At 43.4% G+C, this 23,506-nt stretch overlaps 1 protein-coding gene across 3 annotated transcripts in view; it reads left to right on the forward strand.

Moving 5' to 3' along the window:
- BANP (BTG3 associated nuclear protein) overlaps window positions 1-23,506 on the forward strand; it is a 105,918-nt gene that overhangs the window by 1,119 nt on the left and 81,293 nt on the right. For 2 of the 3 annotated variants that reach the window (XM_032230793.1, XM_032230794.1), the window contains exons 2-4: window positions 9,022-9,152; window positions 9,932-10,026; window positions 11,997-12,196. In XM_032230793.1, the coding sequence (XP_032086684.1) occupies window positions 9,083-9,152; window positions 9,932-10,026; window positions 11,997-12,196 (365 nt within the window). In that variant the 5' untranslated portion in view covers window positions 9,022-9,082. Of the gene's footprint in view, window positions 1-9,021; window positions 9,153-9,931; window positions 10,027-11,996; window positions 12,197-18,370; window positions 18,554-23,506 lie in introns of those variants that run through there. The other variant, XM_032230795.1, reaches the window with a different exon arrangement.

A 23,506-nucleotide genomic window follows, 5' to 3' on the forward strand; every position in this document is an offset into this window, starting at 1 on the left:
CTTGAAGGATCTGAATTCCTCCAGCATCTTAAAACAGGAACCCAATTGGGTGAGATAGGAACGTGGCTTGAATAATAATAATAATAATAATAATAATAAATGTTCTTTGGGTGAATGAACTGTTGTGTAGGTATGATGATCCTCTGAGCAGGGACAATTAGGACAATAAAATAGTCCTGTAAATGGAATGAAAGGGAAATGTATACAGGCTCCTGTCCCAAGGCATCGCTGGGCACTTAAAACAGGTCATAACATAGACTGAACAAAGACATTTTGAGTGGTTTAAAAGCACGGTGAACAATTTACTAACAGGCTGTAGTCTTTGAAATATTGTAGGCAGTCTAAGATAAAAGCAACTATCATCATAAATAATAATAATGTAATAAGCAGGAAGCATTAAATTTGAGTGTACATAATGTTTCCTTCACTTCATATGAGTGTTTATATAACATACGTTGATGTTTTCACATCACTGAAAATCTGAAATCCGTTGGTAACATTTAGAACAGTTGATAAGAGTTTTTAGTCCTCTTTGGACAGCGGAGTGCTTTGATGTAGGGCACACATCGAAGAAAAACAAGTTGTACAACCTGCTTTAGTGGAAGCAAAATGAGATCTTATCGAAGGATTGAAACTTGAGCAGTTGCACATGTGTTGCGTGCAAGAAATGTGCAAATGGGTTGGAGCTACTAGCATGTGGAAATGGAAATCTTTTGATGTGACACAATTCAGAGAAAACCTCAATGAAAAATACATTGCATATCCAGAACAACATCAATTCCCCTCCAAGAATTTAAATAGATATCCATTTCTTGGGGAGTTAGGCCTGGCTTTCTGAATTAAGTGTGTAAGTAATAATCCAAGCAATTTATTTATGCTAGTTCTATTTAGTTTTTGGCCACACCAGAGGTATGCACATATGACTTACACATATTTTGAAATTTGGATTGGCTGTTTTTAATTAAATGCATAACCATATTGCTTGGATTGCTTGAACGAAGTTTGGGCATTTTAAATGGCATTTTCTTTAATCTGTATTTGCAATTAGATGGCAGGGAGCTTTTAGTAGTTGGCTGAGCTGCTTGGATCACAATATATGAATATGAATGATATGTACGTTTACATAAAAAGATATTCCACGCAGGCAGGAGAAGAAAAGCAGCAGAGGAAAGTGGAGTTAGCAGGTACTGGAGTCATAAGTGCTCCAATCTTGAAGGCACATTCAGGGATGATAATTGAATTTGTGGGGGGCTCTGATCCCTGAATGGCCTGTCTTTCAAGAGGACCAGAGCAGTCGAACTGAATGGTAAAACAGATTGGAAATTCTGGGCATAAATGGGATCGTCCACTAATCTCTCTAAATACGGAACAGATTTAGAGACTATCTCTGTTGCTATGTTTTCATTAAACGCATATCTCTATGGGGGCACCCCTAATGCTCTAGCCATTCTTGTAACCCGGCAGCTTTCTATGTTCCTTCGGAAAAGGAGGCCAAAGTAGAATTCCTTTCTCGCAGGTCAGGATGTTTCCTTCTCGCTGGCCTTCCTTTCGTGCTTTCGTTCCCTTTCTCACTGCATCCATTCACTTAATGCAGGAAAAATAAAGCGCTTGCAGTTGGCAGTGACTGCAGCAGCCAGCTAGATCGGTATATGCCTTTTTTGGTGTGTGTGTGTGTGTGTGTGTGTGTGTGTGAGAAACACAAGGCGATGCTCTTCCTTTAGCAATTTCAGCTGCTTGTGTGCCGCAGCTTGATAACAAAACCAGCATCCCAGTTGACTTAATTACAAGAGCAACTGCTTCCAAATCCCCTCCCGTCATAGGCGTTCTGTTTTCTAGGCAAGGAGAATTGCTGGAAAGCCACTCTTCCATCACAATAAATATTTAAACTCGGAGCTATTCTGCGTAATTGGTTTTAAGGATGTCAGTAAAATAAGACGGACAAAGGTATACCATAATCGACGACTGGGTTTCTTGAAATGGGTTGCAAACAATTCCAGGCACATCAGGTGCAAACCTTCTCTGCCCCCCCTCTTCCCCCCCCATCTGAACTGCTCAAACAGCTGTGCAGAATCCAAGGGGGACTTTTGGGACATGCCAGAATCTTTACTCACACGCAGAGTTTGCTGATTTGGGGGTGGGGGGAGGAATAGAAGACCACGCTTTATATTCTCCCCTTGATCTTTCCTTACTAATAGCCCCGTTTTATTTTCAATAAGCAACTCTTATTAATCAGCATTACATGTGGATGCAATTGGTCCGGGATCAATGAACTTGGATCGGACAATTAAAACCTCCAGTGGGTCTGTAGACGGGATCCAAGCTTGGGTTTGTAAAATAAGAACCAACCTCGCGGAGTTTTGTCAACGAACCTTGGCAGCTGCTGGAAACCGAGAGATGCATTTGGGGCCCCGGTGGTTCTATAAGGTGGAAGAGCTGGAGAACATTTGCTGCCCAAAAATAATACAAACGAGGCAGGAAGAAGTGCCGTCCTCCAGATTGATCTGATTCCTGTTTGCGCTGCGTTTGTTTCTGGTCCAATTTTTTTTTTTTTTTAATACTGGAAAAGGATTTATAGATTTATTTAATGCAGTAAATATCTGTGGTGTCGGAAACCATGCAAGATGCGCTTCTGAAGACACTTTTAAGTTAATCCACTTAAATAAATGTTCTTTTTCAGTACCGGGAAAGGCATCCTGACAGGTGCCTCTTTCCAATTAAGCTCGGCTTTATTGGCGTTTGTATTTCAGACCAGCCAAGGCAGCCTTCGTGCCTGGATGGCTGATCTCTGGATTATGATGCTGAACTTAGTTCCACTTCATTGTCTTCTGAACTTTTTGGCCGTCCCGTTCTTCAAAGGAAAGGGCTTTTCCGACTAAATTAGAGTGACGTGGGAATGGAAAATCGTGTCGGAATCCAAGCTGGCAGCACCACAAGATTTAGGAATCCACGCTTTGAAGAAATAGAAGAAAGGTTAATGTTCTCTAGTACCTCGGCAAACTGATACTTGGGATTTCTTGCCAGTTGTGGTTTTACTCCTTCTCGTAAAAGATGGAAACTTTAGGAGAAGATGCGGTTTTTCAACCTTCCTGTATTTCTTGCAAAGGCAACAGATGGGCAAATTTATTATGCCCTCCGTTTTTAACAGATTTCGTTTCTGGGTTTTTCTCCTAAACAATAGCAATAGCAATAGCAGTTAGACTTATATACCGCTTCATAGGGCTTTCAGCCCTCTCTAAGCGGTTTACAGAGAGTCAGCATATTGCCCCCAACAATCCAGGTCCTCATTTTACCCACCTCGGAAGGATGGAAGGCTGAGTCAACCCTGAGCCGGTGAGATTTGAACAGCCGAACTGCAGAACTGCAGTCAGCTGAAGTAGCCTGCAGTGCTGCATTTAACCACTGCGCCACCTCGGCTAAACAGCCTTCACTGGCTGGGAATTCTGGAAACCGCGGACACCACACATCGAGGGCTCAGCTCTGAGGAAGGTGCATTAGAAACCTCCTAATTTATTGAGTTACGATTCTATCCAAATCCTTGTTCTTTTCACAGGTGAAGATGTCCTTTTGCCACACCTTCCCTGAAGTTAAAAATGTAAGCAGTCATTTTGGTCCTGCAAAATAGGTGGTGTGAATCAGTGGCAGAATTTGTGACTGTTTGGCCCATTTCTCTTAAAACTACATTCAGAACTTTGAACTAAGACTTGGTTCCATTGAAATCAGTGGCTGGCGCTATTTTCAATTTATTCTATTTTATGTCATTCCAATATGATTTGGAAACTGACAAACCTGGGAGGAATGGATAATTGATGGCTTGCCAATAAGCTCTGGTCCATTTGTTGTTCAACCTTGGGGACACCTAAATGCAACTGGAATGATTTGTTGAAACGAAAGCCGAAGAGCATATAGTCTTCCTCCTCATCTTCTATTATTTTTGTCACTTTGGAGCAACTTATTGGCGGGCATATCTGCAACAAAGCCCTCATTTTAAGGAAGAAAAATCTAGTGATTCACAATCCACATACTTACCAAACCCAACTGAAATGGATCAACCAGTGCAAGGCGTGATAATTCTAATAATCCTATCATGGAAAAGAAGGAAAATGATTTTCTTGAATAGTTTTCATAATTTAATAAACGGAGCAAGCATGCTTGACTAGCAACGGAAGACCTGATTTTCATTCTGTTTTGCGTCAAAGCTATCTTGTCTGTTGCTCCAGATCAGAGCGGGCATGTGGAAAAGTTGTCCAGATAACCTCCCGTGCACAGGGACGTTAGGATTCTTGGCAGTCCTAAGCCATGTGGAATCTCCCCATAAGCAATCCATCCCCTGCATATCGTTTTCTGCAGACCACAGAGGAAAGTTTATGTTAATAATCGCCCAGTAACTTTGCCAACTAGAATTTGGCTATAAGTGAGTTAAGAAGGCTGGCAGGGAAAAACTTGGATACATCCAGCAAGTTCTTGAGAAGTTTCAGTTATCCAACAGGGAGAGCAGCTAGCCATTGGGTTAGATCAATGGTCTCCAACCTTGGCAGCTTTTAAGACTTGTGGATTTCAACTCCCAGAGTTCCTCAGCCAGCATGGGAGTTGGAGTCCAAAAGTCTTAAAGTTGCCAAGGTTGGAGACCCCTGGGTTAGATCCCAGCAGGCCAGCAACTTCTGAAGGCTTCTTTACCAGAGTGGACAATTGCATCCATGCTCTGTTTAACTGGCTTCCTGCAAAAGACCCATGATAGGCTTTCTCGAGGTCCGAGAGGCCTCATGTGTTTGGGCCAGGTTCTTATGTTCCAAGCAAGTGCTATCAGAATAAGGAAACCTATGTGAAGGACCAGGAAACCATAACATTCTCCTGAAGTTTCTGCAGAAAGGTTCAAAAGGCTCCTGGCAGTTGGGAAAGATTGAACTGGAGGAGGAACAGATTTTCTGGATTATACTAAAAAAATTCTACAGTTAGATTTGCAGGATAACCAACTTTGTTTGAGTTGGTTTTTATTTCACGGATACATCTATGACACTTTGCCATGGTCTAATTCTGGGAGTTTGGGGCTTCTCAGTTTAGCATTCTGGGATTCCTTGATGGTTACCCATCCAAACGCCAGCTGGGCCCAACCCTACTTAGTTTTCAGTGCCATGAAGCTTTTGAGATTTATTTTTCCCAATTGTTTCTCTCTCCAAAAATACTTGGAATGAACATCAATGTGATACAGCCCCATTGCTAGTTGAATGCACAGAGATAGGAACAGGAATCCTTTGGGAGCAGATCCTGCTTTAATAGACAGGATAGCTGGGCTCTCGTCCTTTGCACTACGCCCAAATGGGATTTAAATCCGAGCATTGCATAAACCAGGGGTTGTGATTTCTAAATACTGGTTTTATGACTTAGCAGGGTTTGTGAATCTCCCCCGTTTGATTTATTTGGCCTACTGTGATTAAAGTGTGGCTTAGCATAAGGTGCAAAATTAATCAGAACATTGTGAGCAGCAATAAAGTTTATGCAGAGAATAAGGACCTGGATGGAGAGGGGAGGGATGTATTGTGGCCAGGGAAACGATGGGGTGGGGGGGGGGATGACATATTTTAAGTCCACAACAATAGATAAATATTTGGAAGCGATTCAGGCAGACTCTTTCCTCATTCACATATATGGGGAGGAGGCGTAGCACAATCAGATCTCCAGGATTTTATTATTGTAGCCAATCACAATAAAAGAGTTCCAGCTTTCCCGTGGAGCTGATTTCTTGGCCTGGTCTACCTGGGCAGGCTGTCATTTATTTTTTGGGGTGTGTGTGTGTGTGTGTGTGTATGGTGGGGTCACACATTGAATGCTAAAAACTGATAGTTCTGGGGCAAAAGTCTGTCCTTGTGCTCACTTCCTTGACCCGTAAAGCCCATAGCACCTTAATTTGAAAAGAGATAAGTAATACAGGTAATCCTTAGTGACCATTCAAGCTCACAACGTCCCTGAAAAAAAAGGTGACTTATGACCCTTGCAGCATCTCCCTGGTCACGTGATCAAAATCCAGATGCTTGGCAACTGGTTCACGTTTAACGACGGGTACAGTGTGCCGGGGGGGGAGGTGTCACGTGATTCCCCTTTTATGACTTTCTGATGAGCAAAGTCAACGGGGAAATCCAGATTCACTTAACAACCGTGGCCGAGAAAGGTCGTAAACGGGAGCAGAACTCACTTAACAAACGTCTCGCTTAGCCACCGAAATCTCGGGCTCAGCTCTGGTTGTAAATCGAGGACTACCTGTATTAATAGAATGTGTGCATGATTCTGATTTCCCTTTGAGCAAAGCCAAGGTGAAAAGGGGCTGGGGGTGGGTGGGTGGGTGGGGGGAGAACCGATTTGGCCGGGTCCCTTTCCTAATTTATGGATCGAAAGATTCTTTCCCTTCAGCCTCTGCCGAGCTTCCAACCGCATTTGCAGTTCGGGAGACGATGAAACCGTAATCCTCGCACAGCTGTTTTATTATGTGAAGGCTGGCCCTGGCCCAAGACTTCTGAGAAACGGCAAAGTTAATTTGCCAAAGGGAGAGAAATGGCAACCACATGCCCTCAGTCTCTTGCCAGATCACTTGGGCCCCCTCGGCACAGCGCAAATGCGCTCCTAATCCTTTCACGGCGATCCGAATTTCAAATGAATCTTTCTTGGCGACAGATCCTCTTGAATAAATAACTCCATCTCTTGCAGTGTCCTCATTGGGAAGAATTCAGAAAGGGTTTTTTTTTCTAAACCCCCCCCTCCCCTCCCACCCGCAGTTGAACAGCTGTTGCCTTGGCTGGCTGGGAAACTCAAAGCAATGTCATAGATCAGGGGGTCTCCAGCCTTGGCAACGTTAAGATTTGTGGTCTTCAACTCCCAGAATTTGAAGTCTGGGAGTTGAAGTCCACAAGTCTTAAAGTTGCCATGCTGGCTGGGGAATTCTGGGAGTTGAAGTCCACAAGTCTTAAAGTTTCCATGCTGGCTGGGGAATTCTGGGAGTTGAAGTCCACAAGTCTTAAAGTTTCCATGCTGGCTGGGGAATTCTGGGAGTTGAAGTCCACAAGTCTTAACGTTGCTATGCTGGCTGGGGAATTCTGGGAGTTGAAGTCCACAAGTCTTAAAGTTGCCATGCTGGCTGGGGAATTCTGGGAGTTGAAGTCCACAAGTCTTAAAGTTTCCATGCTGGCTGGGGAATTCTGGGAGTTGAAGTCCACAAGTCTTAACGTTGCTATGCTGGCTGGGGAATTCTGGGAGTTGAAGTCCACAAGTCTTAAAGTTGCCATGCTGGCTGGGGAATTCTGGGAGTTGAAGTCCACAAGTCTTAAAGTTTCCATGCTGGCTGGGGAATTCTGGGAGTTGAAGTCCACAAGTCTTAAAGTTTCCGTGCTGGCTGGGGAATTCTGGGAGTCGAAGTCCACTCCTCACCTGCATATTCCAACTGCATCCCACAACTGAACCACAAGAGAGAGAGAGAGAGGGATTTCTTAAATCTGTTTCCCTACGAAGGCTTTTTCGTGAGTATGGAAAACATGCGGCTTAAGCATGAATTAAAATGCTAAAAAGAGGAGACGTAATCCAATCCAACATAAGCACCGCTGCGCACTAACTGTTCTAGGGTGCTTAAGTCTCATGAAATCAGTGGTGGCTAAACCCACTTCATCTTGACTGCATTGATCTTAAATCTAACGAGGAAAAAGTCTCACATGACCCCCCAAGCTGAATGCGGGTGTTGATTTCGGTCCTGAGAAACTTTCTCCCAAAGACAGGATGACGGTGGTCTCCAGCCGAGGAAGGGGACATTTGTGTAAATGCCTATGGAGATTCTCACTCATCCGTGTCACAGTTATCCCAAAGGTATTTTTTACAAGAGACAGCTGGACTTTTTTGTGTGTTTTCCTTGAAGGCAAAACTGAAGAAGCCTCTTGGATGAGAAGTGAAAAGTCCAGTTGCCTCTTGAAAAAAATCACCTTTGGACATTTGGTAATTGTGTAATAGGTGCCATCTCTTCTACATTCTGGTCCATCCTGAACCGTCTTCACCAGCCCTCTGTCTTTTAGATAGGTTGAATTGCATTACTGTTACCTAAATTTGCTTTCTGTTAAGTGTCAGATTCTGAAGCAGGTCATATAATATAATCCAGGAGATTGCAATGCAAAGGAGTGAAAAGGGAATAACTACGGTACTCTAGAAATGTCCCCCCCATAATATCAGTGCTGCAATACCTGGCAGATTACACAAAAGCAGTTAAAAACACAGAATAACCAGAGGGGACGTGGTCTAAAACAATCCTAACCATTGCAAACAGAATATTGGGTACATATACAGATATGCTAAGTTTCCCCAGTAATAAATACTTCAAAGACCGAAGAACATGTTTTGTTTTTCAAATCTGTAACTTAAACAGATTTAAGTCCTGGACCATTTTACCTGTAATTTAAGCTACTGGATTTTGTCAGAATGAACTTCTGACTGGACATGCATAGATTTATACTGTGGTATTAAAATGATGGTCGAGATTTAAATGAGGACCCAGATTGTTGGGGGCAATATGCTGACTCTCTGTAAACCGCTTAGAGAGGCCTGAAAGGCCTATGAGGCGGTATATAAGTCTACTGCTATTATTTCTTTAATGCGCTGATAATTTAAAGAGCAAGCGTCAGAAGAAATCGGTTCTTGCTGCTTCATCTTTTAGGGCTGTCTTCGAAGGTGATTGCAGTTGTACAATGGTATTAAGTGTCAATATGATGGACTTAGGAGTTAACACTTACAATAAATTGCGGGAAAAGCAGACTGTCTCTCCCTTCATTGCAGGAGTGGAATTGGGGAGTTTTCGGGTGAGCATCGAGTCAGTCTGAGTAGCCACACCAGGGATGCTATAGCCTCCAGTTGCTACGATCTGCTTGCCACTACCGTCATGAAGCAATGGGGAGGGGGAGGAATCCCCCTATGCATTGAAGATCAAACGGGCATATCTTTTTGTCAAATGGTGAATGCTGTAATCCTCATGGGGCCCCCGTTTTTGATCTTTTGCAGAATCAGAGTTGTATGAACTGACGGACCACCTTCGGCTCAGCCCCCACGCCCCTGTTTCTGAATGATGACAGAACAGGATTTAGCGGATGTAGTTCAAATAGCTGTGGAGGACTTGAACCCAGATCATCCAGGTATGTTATTGCACAGTCAAAAAGGTAAGGGAGGCACGGAATAGAATAGAATAGAAAGTAGAGTAGAACAGAAGAGAACAGAATAGCAGAGTTGGAAGGGACCTTGGAGGTCTTCTAGTCCAACCCCCTGCTCAGGCAGGACACCCACTACCATTTCAGACAAATTTCAGTGGTATATGTTGCATAGAAAATTAAACTTCTTTTTTTGTGAGGCTGAGTAAAACAGCAGAGAGGCAACCTCACACTTAGCTTTCTTCACTGCCTCCAATTTTTGGAAATCTGGTATTTCACTGCTAACTTTGTTTTAAAACAGAAAACAAAGCAATGCAGATGAATTAATGTAAACCAAGGGCACTGCCACATCGGATCAAACCTATTTAAGGAAGCATTCTCTAATTTAGTTTTGCCCGTATGTGTTGAACTAATTCTCATAATCCTCATCTCTTCTTTATCTGGTGGGTGGACTATCAAGGAAATTAAAATGTCCAACATCCGGCTGCTGATTCACTGCTGAAATCCTCTATGTCAGGAGCAGGGCCGGCTGGGGAATTCTGGGAGTTGAAGTCCACATAACTTCCCTACAGTTGCGAAACCCTGCTCTTAACTAGTAGGTAAACCTAGCTGTGAAAACAAATTTTGGAGAAGAATTTCCCACGCGGAAAGGCTCCAGAATGTTTCTCTCCATCCACTTTGTTGCTCTTCCTTTTAATTTCATAACGAAGGGCCTTTGGTGGAACGATTGAAAACGGTTTTCTTCTTTCTGTTTTTTGGGCTTGCAGTTGTCTTGGAAAACCACGAAGTGACTGATGAAGATGTAGACCCTCCTTTGAAACGGCAGCGGATAGAAATCAATTGTCAGGACCCCTCGATTAAGGTTGTAGCCATTTCCACGCTCGTTCGCACAATGCGGCTAATCGGGTAGAGAACAGCTATGTTTTTTTGACGGTTTAAAGTGATTTAAACCATCCTGCCCACCGAGTGTCCTTGAGGACATTTGGAGAGGCCCCCTTTGGTGTCCTGAAGGTTTGAGATAGACTTTATCATGGAAAGATCTGAGGCCTCTTCTCTTGTACAGCTAGTCCTTGACTTATGACCATTTTGAAGTGACGATGGACCTCAAAAAAAGATACAATTCAGATTCGAAGTTCTGATGACCGACCCCCCCCCCCCCTCCCCGCAGTCATCTGATTGTATTTTGGGCACTTTAGCAAAACCAGCCTGCATTTGCAGTCTCCTATGGTCATGGGACTGTGGTTTATAATGTTTTATTGCTGGAAACCAGTATGTTGTTGCTTTCTGGCAAAAAATGCCCATTGTGGACAGTGGATTGACTCAATGACTGCAGTGTTTACTTACTGACTGCAGGTTCGCTTAACAATGGGTATTTCCCTTAATGACCATGCAAGAAAAGTCGTAAAATTGTGTCTGTCACCTGTCAACCTGCTTAGCAACTGGCATGCCTTAGTATCTCGTAAATCAAGAGCTACCTGTCACTTTTGACACATATTATCACTGCAGCACAAATAGCAATAGCAATAGCAGTAGACTTATATACCGCTTCATAGGCCTTTCAAGCGGTTTACAGAGAGTCAGCATATTGCCCCCAACAATCTGGGTCAATCCATTTCCAAGTCACCAGTGTATATCAGAGGCATGTATACATGGGAGGGGGGAGGAGGCATGTTAGCATAATTACAGAATACTCCTGACTGTATAGTGGAAAATATTTTTTCCCCATGAATCAGAGAAGATTCAAAGTTAATAATTGTATTTCCCCTTTACTCTCTGTGAGAATTACTTAGATCTTCCCTATGTACTAGAAATAAATTTTGATTGTATCAAACAACAAGGCTTATGGCTATGTTGACAGCTTTTTAATTAAAAAAAGCAAGATAAATAAAACAGTAAGAAAGTAATATGCTTAATGCGAATCTTCAATATTCTGCAGAATTTCCACTAAGAAGATTAGGAAAAGTTTTGGGTTAAGTTTAGAGATCGCTGAGTTATAGTGAAAAATAGCCTAAAAATACAATTAAGCGTTTTCTAAAATTGTGTGTTCCGTCTTCAGAGTTTGTAGGTCATTTTAATTCAATTTGTTTTATTATTTTAATCATATCCACCAGAGGGTGCCCAAGAAGTATCTTAAAAGAAACCCAGTCTACAAATCAAAGCAAAATCTATATTTTGTCCTGAATAAGTATCTCATGTTTTTGAGTGGAATACTTATTTTAAAAAGGCCCGCAATTATCTAGGTATGCCCTTTAGAACTTAAAGCATATTTTACCATCCCTCCTTTTTAGCTCTTGTTTCCAGAAATACCCGAGGCAAAACCCTTGAGCAGGTAATCATCATTTGAACTGAAGATGAGTCCAGGGTGACAGCTGAAATAATAGTCAAGCTGGAACAACGGGGGCTTCGCTCCCTTGCATCAAATGTATTTGTTGGAAAGGATGCCACCAGATTCTTGACTTGGGGCCACCATAGATTCAGAGGCTCTCTTCCCAGAATGTAGGCGAGCCTTTTAACCCTGGGATAGTCCATCCAAAGAGTTCGTTCTTATCCCAGACAGGCTGTGGGGTCCAGTGGTGGGTTTCAAAATTTTTTGGAACCTCTTCTGTAGGTGTGGCCTGCTTTCCGGGTCCACTGGTGGAACCTCTTCTAACCGGTTCGGTAGATTTGACGAACCGGTTCTACCGAACTGGTGTGAACCGGTAGGAACCCACCTCTGGTGGGGTCGCATGTGCTTCCGCTGTTCCTTGGTGCCCTTTTGGAGATGTTTATGTAAATGGAAGCATAAAACAGAGCCTCTCTTTGCCACCTCACTCTGCTCCTTCTCTTCCCCAGTCCTTCCTCTATTCCATCAACCAAACGATATGCCTGCGGCTGGATAGCATCGAAGCCAAGCTGCTGGCCCTGGATGCCACCTGCAAGTCCCTGGAAGAGAAACTGGACCTTGTCATGAACAAGCAACACAGCCCCATCCAGGTGCCCATGGTGGCGGGGTCCCCGCTGGGGGCCACCCAGACGTGCAACAAAGTGAGATGGTAAGTCTTGCTGGCATTCGCTGGCTGGGGAATTCTGGGAATTGAAGTCCGGACATCTTCAAGTGGCCAAGGGTGAGAAACACTGCCTTAGAACAAAATATTTAGAATTTCAGTTTCCTTATTGTAGATAACTTTTAAGATAGAGTCACTTAGAGTGCTAAATTTGGTTTGTTGAAACCATTTGTTGAAAAGATGGCTGTGTTCACAACATACGAAACCAAAGCCAAACAGCCAAACCCAGCTAAAATGTACACATCCTTCTCTTCAACTTCATAGAAAGCAGATGGCAGGGTATGTTAACATCAGCGGGAGGATACACTTATTAAAAGCAGTTATTTTAATGGCAACTTTTCCTATGGGGTGTGTGCTTAAATCTACTTTGCTTTTCTCTTTGGTGGGTTTGCTAAAAATGTCTTTTGATATATATATATGTAGACCTTCATTGGAAAGGGAACAAAGTGAGTGTCCAGTGAGTGTTAGCACAGATTTTAGTAATTTGAGTTGATTGCACTTTTGATGGATGTAGTCTGTGCCTCAGGGCTGAATTTTGCCTAATGAAGTGTTGATGGGTATTCCGAAGCTGTTTATGTCTCACCAAGAGAAATATTTTTGTTGAAAAATGCTTTTCCCCCAGGTGCACAGAACAGTTTTGTGAAATGAGCTTGAGCTATATATTATAAATTACGATGTGTAGTCTTGCTCCGGTTTTGTGTCGCCATTAACAGCTGTGTTATTTCACGGGTTCATCGTTTATCATTAGTGTAATAACAAGAGTTTATTAAAATTAAAGTTTCCAAAGGAGAAAATAGAAATGCATGCTCTTTAAAACCAAAACAATGCTAAGATTCGGGGGGGGGGGGGAGGAAATTACGGTACTTGCTTTATTTTTAAAACCTTCCCTTAGATTTACATTCAGTCCTAAATTGCTTTGCCCTATGGTAAATAAACTGATTATGGATTTTTATCTTCCAAGATGCTATTCTTTTTAGATAGCAACTCAACTTTGCGGTAGAGAAATAGATAGAAGTCACAACTCAAAAGCATCATCCTTTTTTTTTTTTGCCAGTCTGTAGTGTACGACTGCAAAATACATTTTTTATTTTATTTTCGCTATTACTTCTTGATCATCACCATTCAGAAAGGGAGAGCAATCGTAGCTGGAAGTAGCTGGGCTGCTGAAAAACTCCTTGTTTTTGTCAGTATATATGACATACTCTCCTCCATGACGCCTGCTGGAAAGACCCAAGGCTGTGAAAGCCCTTTTCTCAAAATGTCTGAATTTCCCATCTCATAGGACATAAGGAAAGTGGTTCAGTGGCTAAGACGCTGAGCTTGTCGATCAGAAAGGTCGGCAGTTCGGCGGTTCAAATCCCTAGCGCCACGTAACGGAGGGAGCTCCCGTGACTTGTCCCAGCTTCTGCCAACCTAGCAGTTCGAAAGCATGTAAAAAATGCAAGTAGAAAAATAGGAACCACCTTTGGTGGGAGATGAGCACCACCACCTAGAGTCGGGAACGGCTAGCACATATGTGTGTGTGTGGGGGGGAACCTTTCCCTAGGACATAAAGACACTGGTCCTTCCAAGTTTTGAAATGGTAACTATAAATTGTGCTTGGAGAGCCTTGGTACAGAAATGTCTGCCTTTAATTCATCTGGCTTAGTTCATTTGCACAGGGCCTGAGGGTGGGCTGATCCTTCAGCGCTTATGGGGGGAAAAGAGGATGAAGAAGTGACTGAGCACAGTGTAAGGCGATGCCAAACTTGGCAGCTTGAAGATTTGTGGAGTGCAACCCTCAGATTTCCCCAGCTGGCAGGGGATTCCCTAGCTGAGGATTTCTGGGAGTTGAAGTCCACACGTCTTGAAGTTGCCAAGTTTGGAGACTTATTGGTATAAGGTCACAAGTGTGCAGCTGGAAGGAACTTATCTCCAAGAAAGCAAAATGCAGAATGTGTGAGGTTTGAGTAAAAAGCAGAGACGATTAAAAAATAAACAACATATGCATGTATATACGCCCATGTATTTTCTCCCTCTCATCAGTCAAGTTTGCATCCAATGCAGCTAATCGGGTAGAGAACAGCTATGTTTTTTGACGGCTTAAAGTGATTTAAACCATCCTTCCCCACCGAGTGTCCTTGAGGACATTTGGAGGGGGACCGTTTGGTGTCCTGAAGGTTTGAGATAGACTTTATCATGGAAAGGTCTGAGGCCTCTTCTCTTGTACAGCTAGTCCTTGACTTATGAAGTTCTGATGACCGAGTCACACACACACACACACCCGCGGTCATCTGATTGTATTTTGGGCACTTTAGCAAAACCAGCCTGCATTTGCAGTCTCCTATGGTCATGGGACTGTGGTTTATAATGTTTTATTGCTGGAAACGAAGTCCGAGTCCGAAGGCACAAATGGGATTTTTATTTGCATTGCTAAACGGAGACATTGAGATGAAAACAGATAAGAAGAACCTTGTTACTTTGCAGCAAAATCAGCATCCTAAAGACAAACACACTTGTGGCTACCTTTGCAAAGGTTAATGCTACTCTCAAATGATACGTATGTGCTCAGTTCTTTTTTTTTAAAGTATGCACTAAATTTTCAGCTCTGCCTAGTTTATTTCGGCTTTGTTCCTCCTCCTCCTCCTCCTCCAGTCTGCCTGTCCTCCCCATAAATTTTTTCTGGCCCTGGTTGTCTTTAATTTCTTAGGAGTCTGGCTCTAAAATTACCTTAGTCTTCAAGAAAATATGCTGGAAGTTTCTTCCAGCATGGAAACTGGCAAAGGATGTTGCCTTTTTCGCTTCAGCATGACATCAGATGCAGCCATCACAGTGGGTTAGAAAATGCACTGTGGCATCCAGACTAATGATCTGGGAATTCTGGTCCAGCTTTTTGGGCCACGGTGCAAGAACAGTGAAGTCAGCCTTCTCTGCCTGACAGGTTTGCATTTTTTCCTAAGCGATCTTTCACCAAAGTGGCCCACCAACGCGGTCCCTGGGCGGATGCTCCTTGGGTGCGTCACTTCTGACTCCAGGTCATCTCTTCTAGCTGATTTTTTTGTGTGGATATTGCGATTTGCTGATTATAATCTTTAAGTGGATGTCAAGCAAGAAAAAAAGAGCTGCTTCCTCGGATTAACTTTGACATCTTTCATACTAGGGAGAGGATTAACTGTTGGGAATCTTCACTAGTTTGGCAAAACCGTTGCTTGCGTAGACTTACGAAAATCAAGTACTCTGAAAGAAAACCCAATGCTGAAATCCGCCGAAAATGTGAGATCAATGAAAATGTATCTGCCATTATAGAACTTAGACGCTGGCGCTGGCTAGGCCATACATTGAGAATGCCAGAAAATGGAATCCCAAAAATTTCCCTGCTTGCAGAGCCTGGTCCGACCTGGAAACGGCCAAAAGGAGGTGTTCGTCTAACCACTCTGCGTCACTTCAAACGGAAAGCCGAAGATATAGTCATGCGCCCATTCAATCTTAGCCGAAAATCATATAATAGCGACTGGCTGCACCACCTGACAACCCTAGCCCAGGACCGAAAACAGTGGCGTCAAATTTCCATGGAAGTCGCCTATACCCACGATGGGTGAAGAGGCGTCAAGTACAAGTACAAGTACAAGTTTGGCAAAAAGCAGAAGTTCAGATTTCTGTGCTAAAGTTGACATCCAACCAGATCTGTAATGCCTCCTCTGTCCTTTATAAGCTAGAGAGTACGAAGGGAGGAATATATTAGGAAGGTGAAGACTTATTTGCTTTCTTACCCGCTGGAGTTAGCCTAATAAAAGGTCCTCATTATTCGAACCATCACTCTGGAGTTCCGAGACGGATTCTTCCCTAGTAGGGAAGTTTACCATCTTCTATCTTCAGAATTGTTTGGCAGTGGCACATCCTTTCCTGCTCAGATTTTATCTGCCCGTAAGGCAAACTTGTTCCGTCAAGGCGTTAATAACTTGCGTGTGTACAGCTCAGTGTCGCTGAGAGTCACTTACAGATTTTATCTGCTCGGTGCTTACTTAGGCAGTCACCCTTCAAAGATGTTGCAGTGGCATTCTGGCCCCCGTGAGTTTTCTAGGTGTAGCTGGGCGATACGAAGCATAACTTGTCTCTGATGATTTGTAGATTGGGCGGGTTGGGTTTTGATTAAGGGGAGATACTCTGCAGTCGGTCTCTGGCATGCCAGCTGCAGTGCCTTTGGAGCTCAGAAGCAAGAAACAAGGCAATGTTTTGGTAGATGCCATCAAGTCCATTTCATTCGAGTCATTCCGGATCCCCTTTCCGTGAGTCAAAAAATTGTGATGCCGTAACCTTAAACATATACTTTTCTCTTTCTTTCTTTCTTTCTTTCTTTCTTTCTTTCTTTCTTTCTTTCTTTCTTTCTTTCTTTCTTTCTTTCTTTCTCTCTCTCTCTCTCTCTCTCTCTCTCTCTCTCTCTCCCTTATTTATTCAATCCTTTCTCATTGTCAGTTCTATGCAATACACACTGGCAGATATACTGTCATTCAATCACCCTTTTTGAAGTTTAAAACCACCTTATGAGTATCCCAAAGGTGCTTTTTCAAAAGGTTGGATTTGGATTTGGATTTTATTCAATTTGTAGGCCGCCCTATTCCCCGAAGGGACTGAACAAAGCCAAGGGAGGGGAAATTACAAAAAGTGAGACAAAGACAAACAAACAATACAAACAATTTAAAAGCACAACAGACACAGCAAATTCGAGTAGGGGGGGGGGGACTCAACCCCAGGCTTGCTGGGACAGCCAGGTCTTCACGGCCGTCCGGAAAGCCCGAAGGGTGGAGAGGGTCCGAATCTCCACGTGGAGCTTGTTCCAAAGGGCTGGGGCAGCCACAGAGAAGGCCCTCCTCCGAGTAGTCGCCAGCCGACATTGGCTGGCAGATGGAATATGGAGGAGGCCTAATCTGTGGGATTGAATGGGTCTGTGAGAGGTAATCGGCAGTTAAAAGGTAACTGGATTTCGTTTTCCCTTGAGATATTTTGCTTCTCATCCAAGAAGCTTCTTCATTTCTGACTGAAGAAGCTTCTTGGATGAGAAGTGAAACATCTTCAAAGGAAAACAAACTCTAGTTGCCTTTTGAAAAAGCACCATTGGGACAACCACACCCTGGATGAATGGGAATCTCCATAGACCAGTGTTTCTCAGCCTTGGCAACTTGAAGATGTCCGGACTTCAACTCCCAGAATTCCCCAGCCAGCGAATGCTGGCTGGGGAATTCTGGGAGTTGAAGTCCGGACATCTTCAAGTTGCCAAGGTTGAGAAATACTGCCATAGACATTCTTATGAGCAAAGCATTTTTTCTCATTAGATTAAGATCCTCGTTTCCTTGCCCTCAGCCATTCTAGTTAGGTTCTGAAATTAGAAGAGATTCTACTAGATTGCATTCTCGAAACTTGGAGACTTCATTCAATTTCAATTTCATTTGAATGAAGTTCATTTCAGCTCCCCACTACAGCTCTGGAGATCCTGAGAAATAATTTGAAGCTCTGCTGTTAAATCCCCACGTTTGGTTTGCAGTAGACAGAAGGGGGCAGAAAAGTATTATATATAAAACGGAGTCTTTGATGCTGAGAATTGAAAGGATTGCACAAGTTATGGAAATCAGGTTGAGCATTCCAACTATGGGCCACTATCTTCCTTGTGAAATACTCGTAAGAGAGGGTGGCGTTTTAAAGAAACAAAGACTATAGGTAGATTCTACCTGGAAAGAATTGAGGTGGAAGTGTGTGTGTGTGTGTACGCAATTGTCAACGAAGCATTGTCCATGCTAAATAAATATGGTTGCTAATGAGGCTTTCCAGATGATCTGGAATACACAACATCTGTCCTTTATTCAAGATTTTTGGCTGAAGAAGATCCCTGCCTATAGTATAAAGGCATGTGTGTTTTAAAGAAACTTAGCATTGAAAAGTCAGCCGAGTCCTGGATTCTGCTGAGTTCATTTGGGAGAGATTAAGGCATTAAGTTGAACTCAACATGCCAAAGGTGGTTGGGCGTCGTTCCCAGCGAAGGATTGTTTTGGAACAGGCCAACCAGCCAAATGTCCATGTGTTTCACTGCTGATCTCGTCTCTGGCTTTAGACAAATGTTGATTGAAGGGCTTCATGTTTGCTAATCGCAAAGAATCTCCCCAGACTCCTCATACCCTCATTTGTCCATTATGAGCCAGCGACACGAGAGATGCTGGGCTCCATTTTAGAATGGCGCAGTTGGAGATGAGATTACTTGCCAGCCAAACTCTGGTGTCTTATGAAGGATTTGAACCCTGGCCCATCTTGGAGTCCCCAAAGCTCTCCTCAAAACGATAAGAGTGCAAAGGAAGGTTTTTGTAAGCTGATCTTCAGGTCTGCCATTCCTCCCATTATCTTATTACCAAGGAACAGGAGAGAAACCTTCCGTGTGGTTGGAATGCTTGCGGAGTGCAGGGTTTGGTGGGTGGGTAAGTACGAAATTGAGGTGGGGTGACCGAACGGTGAATTAACACAATTAACACAATGCAAACATTCTTCCCCTGGTTCCCCTTAAGTTGGGGAGTGAAATCAGAGATGAACTTGGTCAGCAATGATTGCATTGATGAATGCAAGTAATTTAATTCACATTGTCGAAGGCAGCATTTCTGTAGTGGGCTGAAGAAAACTACTCAAGCAGCACTCCTGTAGCTGCATGGGTCCTTTTTTCATGTATGGATGCAGTGGGCAGCGTCCTGTGTTCGGTGGTCTCTTCCAAATGAGAACAATCCATTCCAGATTTTATTGACACTGGTTTTCCATGCTGGTTGGTGAAGTTAGTCTTGAAACCAGTAAATCACCCCTTAACAAGGATTCTTTGTACAACTAGAGTGGAGAACATATGTATCCCACAAATTTGTTAATTTTTGCAACGTAATTGGTTATTTTTTTTAAAAGCATGCTCAGCATATTTTTGCTCTTTCAATAAGTACCACTTTTTGCAAATTGAACCCACAACTTTGTAAATAATTCAAGTCCAAGAATGCTACTGGTAAGATGGCTGGTTTGGTTTGATCTACTTTGCAAAAAAGCATCATCATTATAATGCTTCTAGATGGCAAAGAGATGTTTAATGTGGAATTAAGAATTGCACTAAAATAGATCTTAGTGCAAGAAGCTTTTTGCCTATGTACACCAGGTATGCGTGGACAGGCAAACCAGGCCGATACTGTGAGGTTTTACCATGCAGCTGTTCTCCCCTCTGTTTTATGTTTTTATTTTGAATAGTGGGCACATTTATCTACTTCCCTTTGCCTCTGTAAGATGGATGGAAGGATGGATAGCTTGATAGCTAGCTAGCTAGGGGATGGATGGATGGATGGATGGATGTAGATAGAGAGAGAGTGAGAGAGAGAGACTATTTATAAATAGGTGGCAATGTTTTTGGTCAAAGGACCGTTAGTTTTGGGAGGTTTGCAGGTTTATGGTGATCCTTACAGGATAGGGAAATTGTCTCCTGTGCCAGTTTAATAGAAAAGTATATTAATTCTCTGGTTATCACTCACACAAATTGTGCCAGTCGTTGCTTTCCTCCCTCCGTGCCCAACACTGTGCTGTGTGGGAAGTGCTAATGTATAAAATTATTTATATCCATCTCTAAATAGTCTTTTAAGACATAGCTAGAATTGTCCATCATCTTCGGTAAAAGGCATCTGTTAACATTCTTCATGCGAAGTCACGTAAGATTATATTTACACAAGTGGAAGAAAGGTTCATTCGAAACCAGATGCTGCCCCTCCTTTGCCTCTTCCCCCCCACCCCCCGGGCGGAGTATTTCTATAAATAATCCCATTGATCCGAGACCATGGTAGAGTCAGATTTTCCTGTCTCAATTTTTCCACATTGTGCTTTTCCATAATATTCATCTGCCTGCTGTTTATGAGCATTTACCTTGGAGCAGGTGAGATGTCAGCTGATTTCTTCTGAATATATGTCTATTTGGTTGTTCCTGTCCTTCCCCTCCCTCGGAGCTTTTAATATGACTTCAAGGAAGAGGAGAGCAGTTCATTTGAGAGGGGGCCAGAAATCCTCCCCTCTTTATTGGCCACCCCCTGGGTGAGTGACAGGTCATTGGCCTAGAAAAACGGGACGCTAGTGGTGATGGATAGGAGTTAAAGTCAACTCTGGAAGGAATCTAAGGGTGAAAAATAAACATGGTTTTTCTGCCCAGTAAAAAGAGAGGCCAAGATATGAGCACCTAAAAAAAATATATACTGGAATCCCCAAAGCACTAAGAAATTAATAACTTTGCTCAGGGTTTAAATAATCATTTTATTAAAATAATCATTTTTAAAAAACGCTGATTTATTTTGAATTCTTCCCCATGTTTAAACATAGGAACATAACTAATTCAAAAAGTATGTGTGATTAATATCTCAGAGTCAACAGAAGTTTCTGTGTTTTTCAGCAGAAGAATGAAAAAGGTCTCTCTTGTCTTGAGTGAGCTCTGGGTCACAGATACCATGGGTTGGCTGAGCCTCACTAGACCAGAGTGGTCTTCCCATAGTTGGTGGATTTGTAAAAACCAAAATACAGTATTAAGAAGACACCCCCCCCCCACCCTCTCCGCAGGTCAGTTTCCATGGAAAAGAAAGCATCACGGTTACCATATCCTCATCCGTCAGATGAAGATTTTCCTCTTCTGGCTAAAGGCAGGCCGGATACTAATTCTCTTTAACCCGGTTGATGATTTGCATCCTTCTGTTTAGCAAATCGATTTTAAGGCTTTGCCTGCCTGTAGAAAGTATTCAGGTGTCCTTTGAATATTTGAAAACGTTCAAACATCCTTTTTTATACATGGTGCATTCTTCACAATACGGTTTGCAAAGAGACCTGTGAACTTGAGTTGCTTTCTTGGGGTCGAGTCCTCCTCGGTCCTCATATATTGCCATGATTTAGCTCAGGGGTGCCAGACACAAGGCCTGCGGGCAGGATCCGGCCCAACAGAGGGCTGCAGGGAGCCATCGCGGCAGAAAACAGAGCCTCGATGAGTGAAGTCAAGCTGGTCATGCCGATTCAGCCTCCCAAGGTCAAACGCAACCCTGATGCGGCCCTCAATGAAATTGAGTTTGACACCCCTGATTTAGCTAATCTCAGCTCTTATCCTGCCTAGCATTGAATAATGGCAGAAAGAAAGTAGAGTAGAGCTCATGGCTGCTTGTGTGCGCAGGAACGAAGGGGGAGATGACCCTCCAAGTGTCAAGGCAACACCGATGGTTGCCTGATGTCCTTTGGACAGTAGGACCTTTTATCAAGGACATTAGATGAAATGATTCACAGAGCAAACTCCCTGATAAATTTTGCTTTGGAAGTTTTAGAGCGGCTGATACCTCTCTTGATTTCTGGATTTTACTGCTTAACCTTTAACCGTGCTCGGACATACAACTTTAACCCCGGGGATTCTGTTATTCCCCTCAAGTTTTTAAGCATGGCTTGTTTGGGACGAGCCTTTTTGAATTCTAGCTCATCCTATTATGCTGCCATTATTAGTTATCCCTGAGAAGCAGTTCAAGTCCATCTGTTATAGGCATATCTCAGACAAGGGTCATCCTGGCTATTTTGCAGATTTTTTTTTGGATGGCTTATCCCAACCTGCTCTTCTTCTTATCCACACTCACTCAGCAAAACTCGCGCATGCCAGATGCACGCAGATACACACACAGACACACGTTTTTTCCCCCTCCAAGCTGCTGCTTAATCTCTCCTCCTGCAACTCCCCCTTGAGCTTCAGGTATTAATATCTGGAGCCCTTTCGAGTGAAATCGTTTCCCCCCTTGGTGCTCCTAATGAATCCAGCACGCGCCGTGTGTCTATCAATGGCTGCATTGAGACACTCATCCGTCCATGGGAGCTTCCATAATCGTGTGAATCTTGGCACTTCTGTTCGTACACAGGGAGCTCTAAGGGAAGGCATCCTGCACGTAGCTCCAGTCCCCTTGGAGTGCTTTTTCTTTTGCCAGGCTGAGTTGAAGACGGGAATTGTGGCCACTTTGGAAAGCAGGAGCTAAACCAGGGCTTGGGGAAAGAAACGACGCCTTCTCTGCAGTGTTGGGGGTCCGGGCCCTCTTGAGCGTCTTCAGGAATTATGAATGGTGGACATCAAAGACAGGCCTTCCCTCTTTATTAGGTTGATTCAATGCCACAAGGCTCACAATGAAATGGTCCAGACAAAGAGAGGAGGAAGAGGAGGAGGAGGAGGAGGAAGAGGTGGTGGTGGTGGAGGAGGAGGAGGATGTGGTGGTGGTGGTGGTGGTGGTGGAGGAGGAGGAGGAGGAGGAGGAGGAGGAGGAGGAGGAGGAAGAGCCCACCATTTTATGTCAATCATCATTTAATATTTTTTTCTATTCAAAGGAAACTACAGAATAAAGTAAAACCTGGGTTCTCCATCATTTATAATTGCAGGAACCCCTCTTGTTGCCACGAATTCTTCAGGGGGTTCTTTAAACTGACAGCCTGGGAAAGGGAGCCAGGCATTCTGTGTGACGGAGGGGTGGGGGTTGATCAACCGTAGGGCATCCCAAAAAGTGGCAATGTGAGGGTGTTGCAAACGCCGGGTGAAGGCCCCCCCCCCAGTGGAGCTGGAGAGGGTGTTGAAGCAGAGCAGCCAAGTCTGGTCCATGTGTCCTTAGATAGCCTTTTGGCATAACAATGTACAAGGAGGAGTTTTCCTGTCCCCTTAGCAGGATGTGCAATGAAACCTGGCCACGTTTTTGAAGGAAGGAAGGAAGAAGTTCGTTCTTGCAAGAGTGTTGTTTGAAGTTAGGTCTGCTTGCTTCGGCGTCCTTTGACGAGTCTTTGCTCAAACTGAAACCACACGTCTTTTGGCTTCGCTGTGGCTGGATTATCCCAAACCGTCATGGGCTCCTTGACCTTGGCTTAGAGTGAGTGAGTGATGACCCCAGCCATAAACCAAGATGCGTGGCTTAGAGCGGTCAAGGAAGTAGGTCACTCAGGATTGCCCAACGGGCCAGAGTCAAAACATTTTCATTTATTCCCACAGTGGAGCTCCTTCGCTGAGTGGGAAAAGAGGCCATCTATTTTCAACAGAGGAAGTTGAGTCACTTTCTTTGATTTCAAGAATTAGTAGACTAAATTCTCTCTCTCCCCATATATAGCTTGGATTGGCTAAAAAAAAAAAAAAGAAAGGAGGTGGAATAATTCTGCCAGGGGTCAGGGGACATGACATAATTCTACTGAAGTAGTCAGCTCTTTGAAAGAATTACGAGTTCCAGAAATGGAACAGAGTTCAGAATATGATGGATTACGAGCTTTCGCATTTAATACATCACA

This window comes from Thamnophis elegans, chromosome 14, assembly GCF_009769535.1.
Source record: "Thamnophis elegans isolate rThaEle1 chromosome 14, rThaEle1.pri, whole genome shotgun sequence".
NCBI lineage: Eukaryota > Metazoa > Chordata > Lepidosauria > Squamata > Colubridae > Thamnophis > Thamnophis elegans.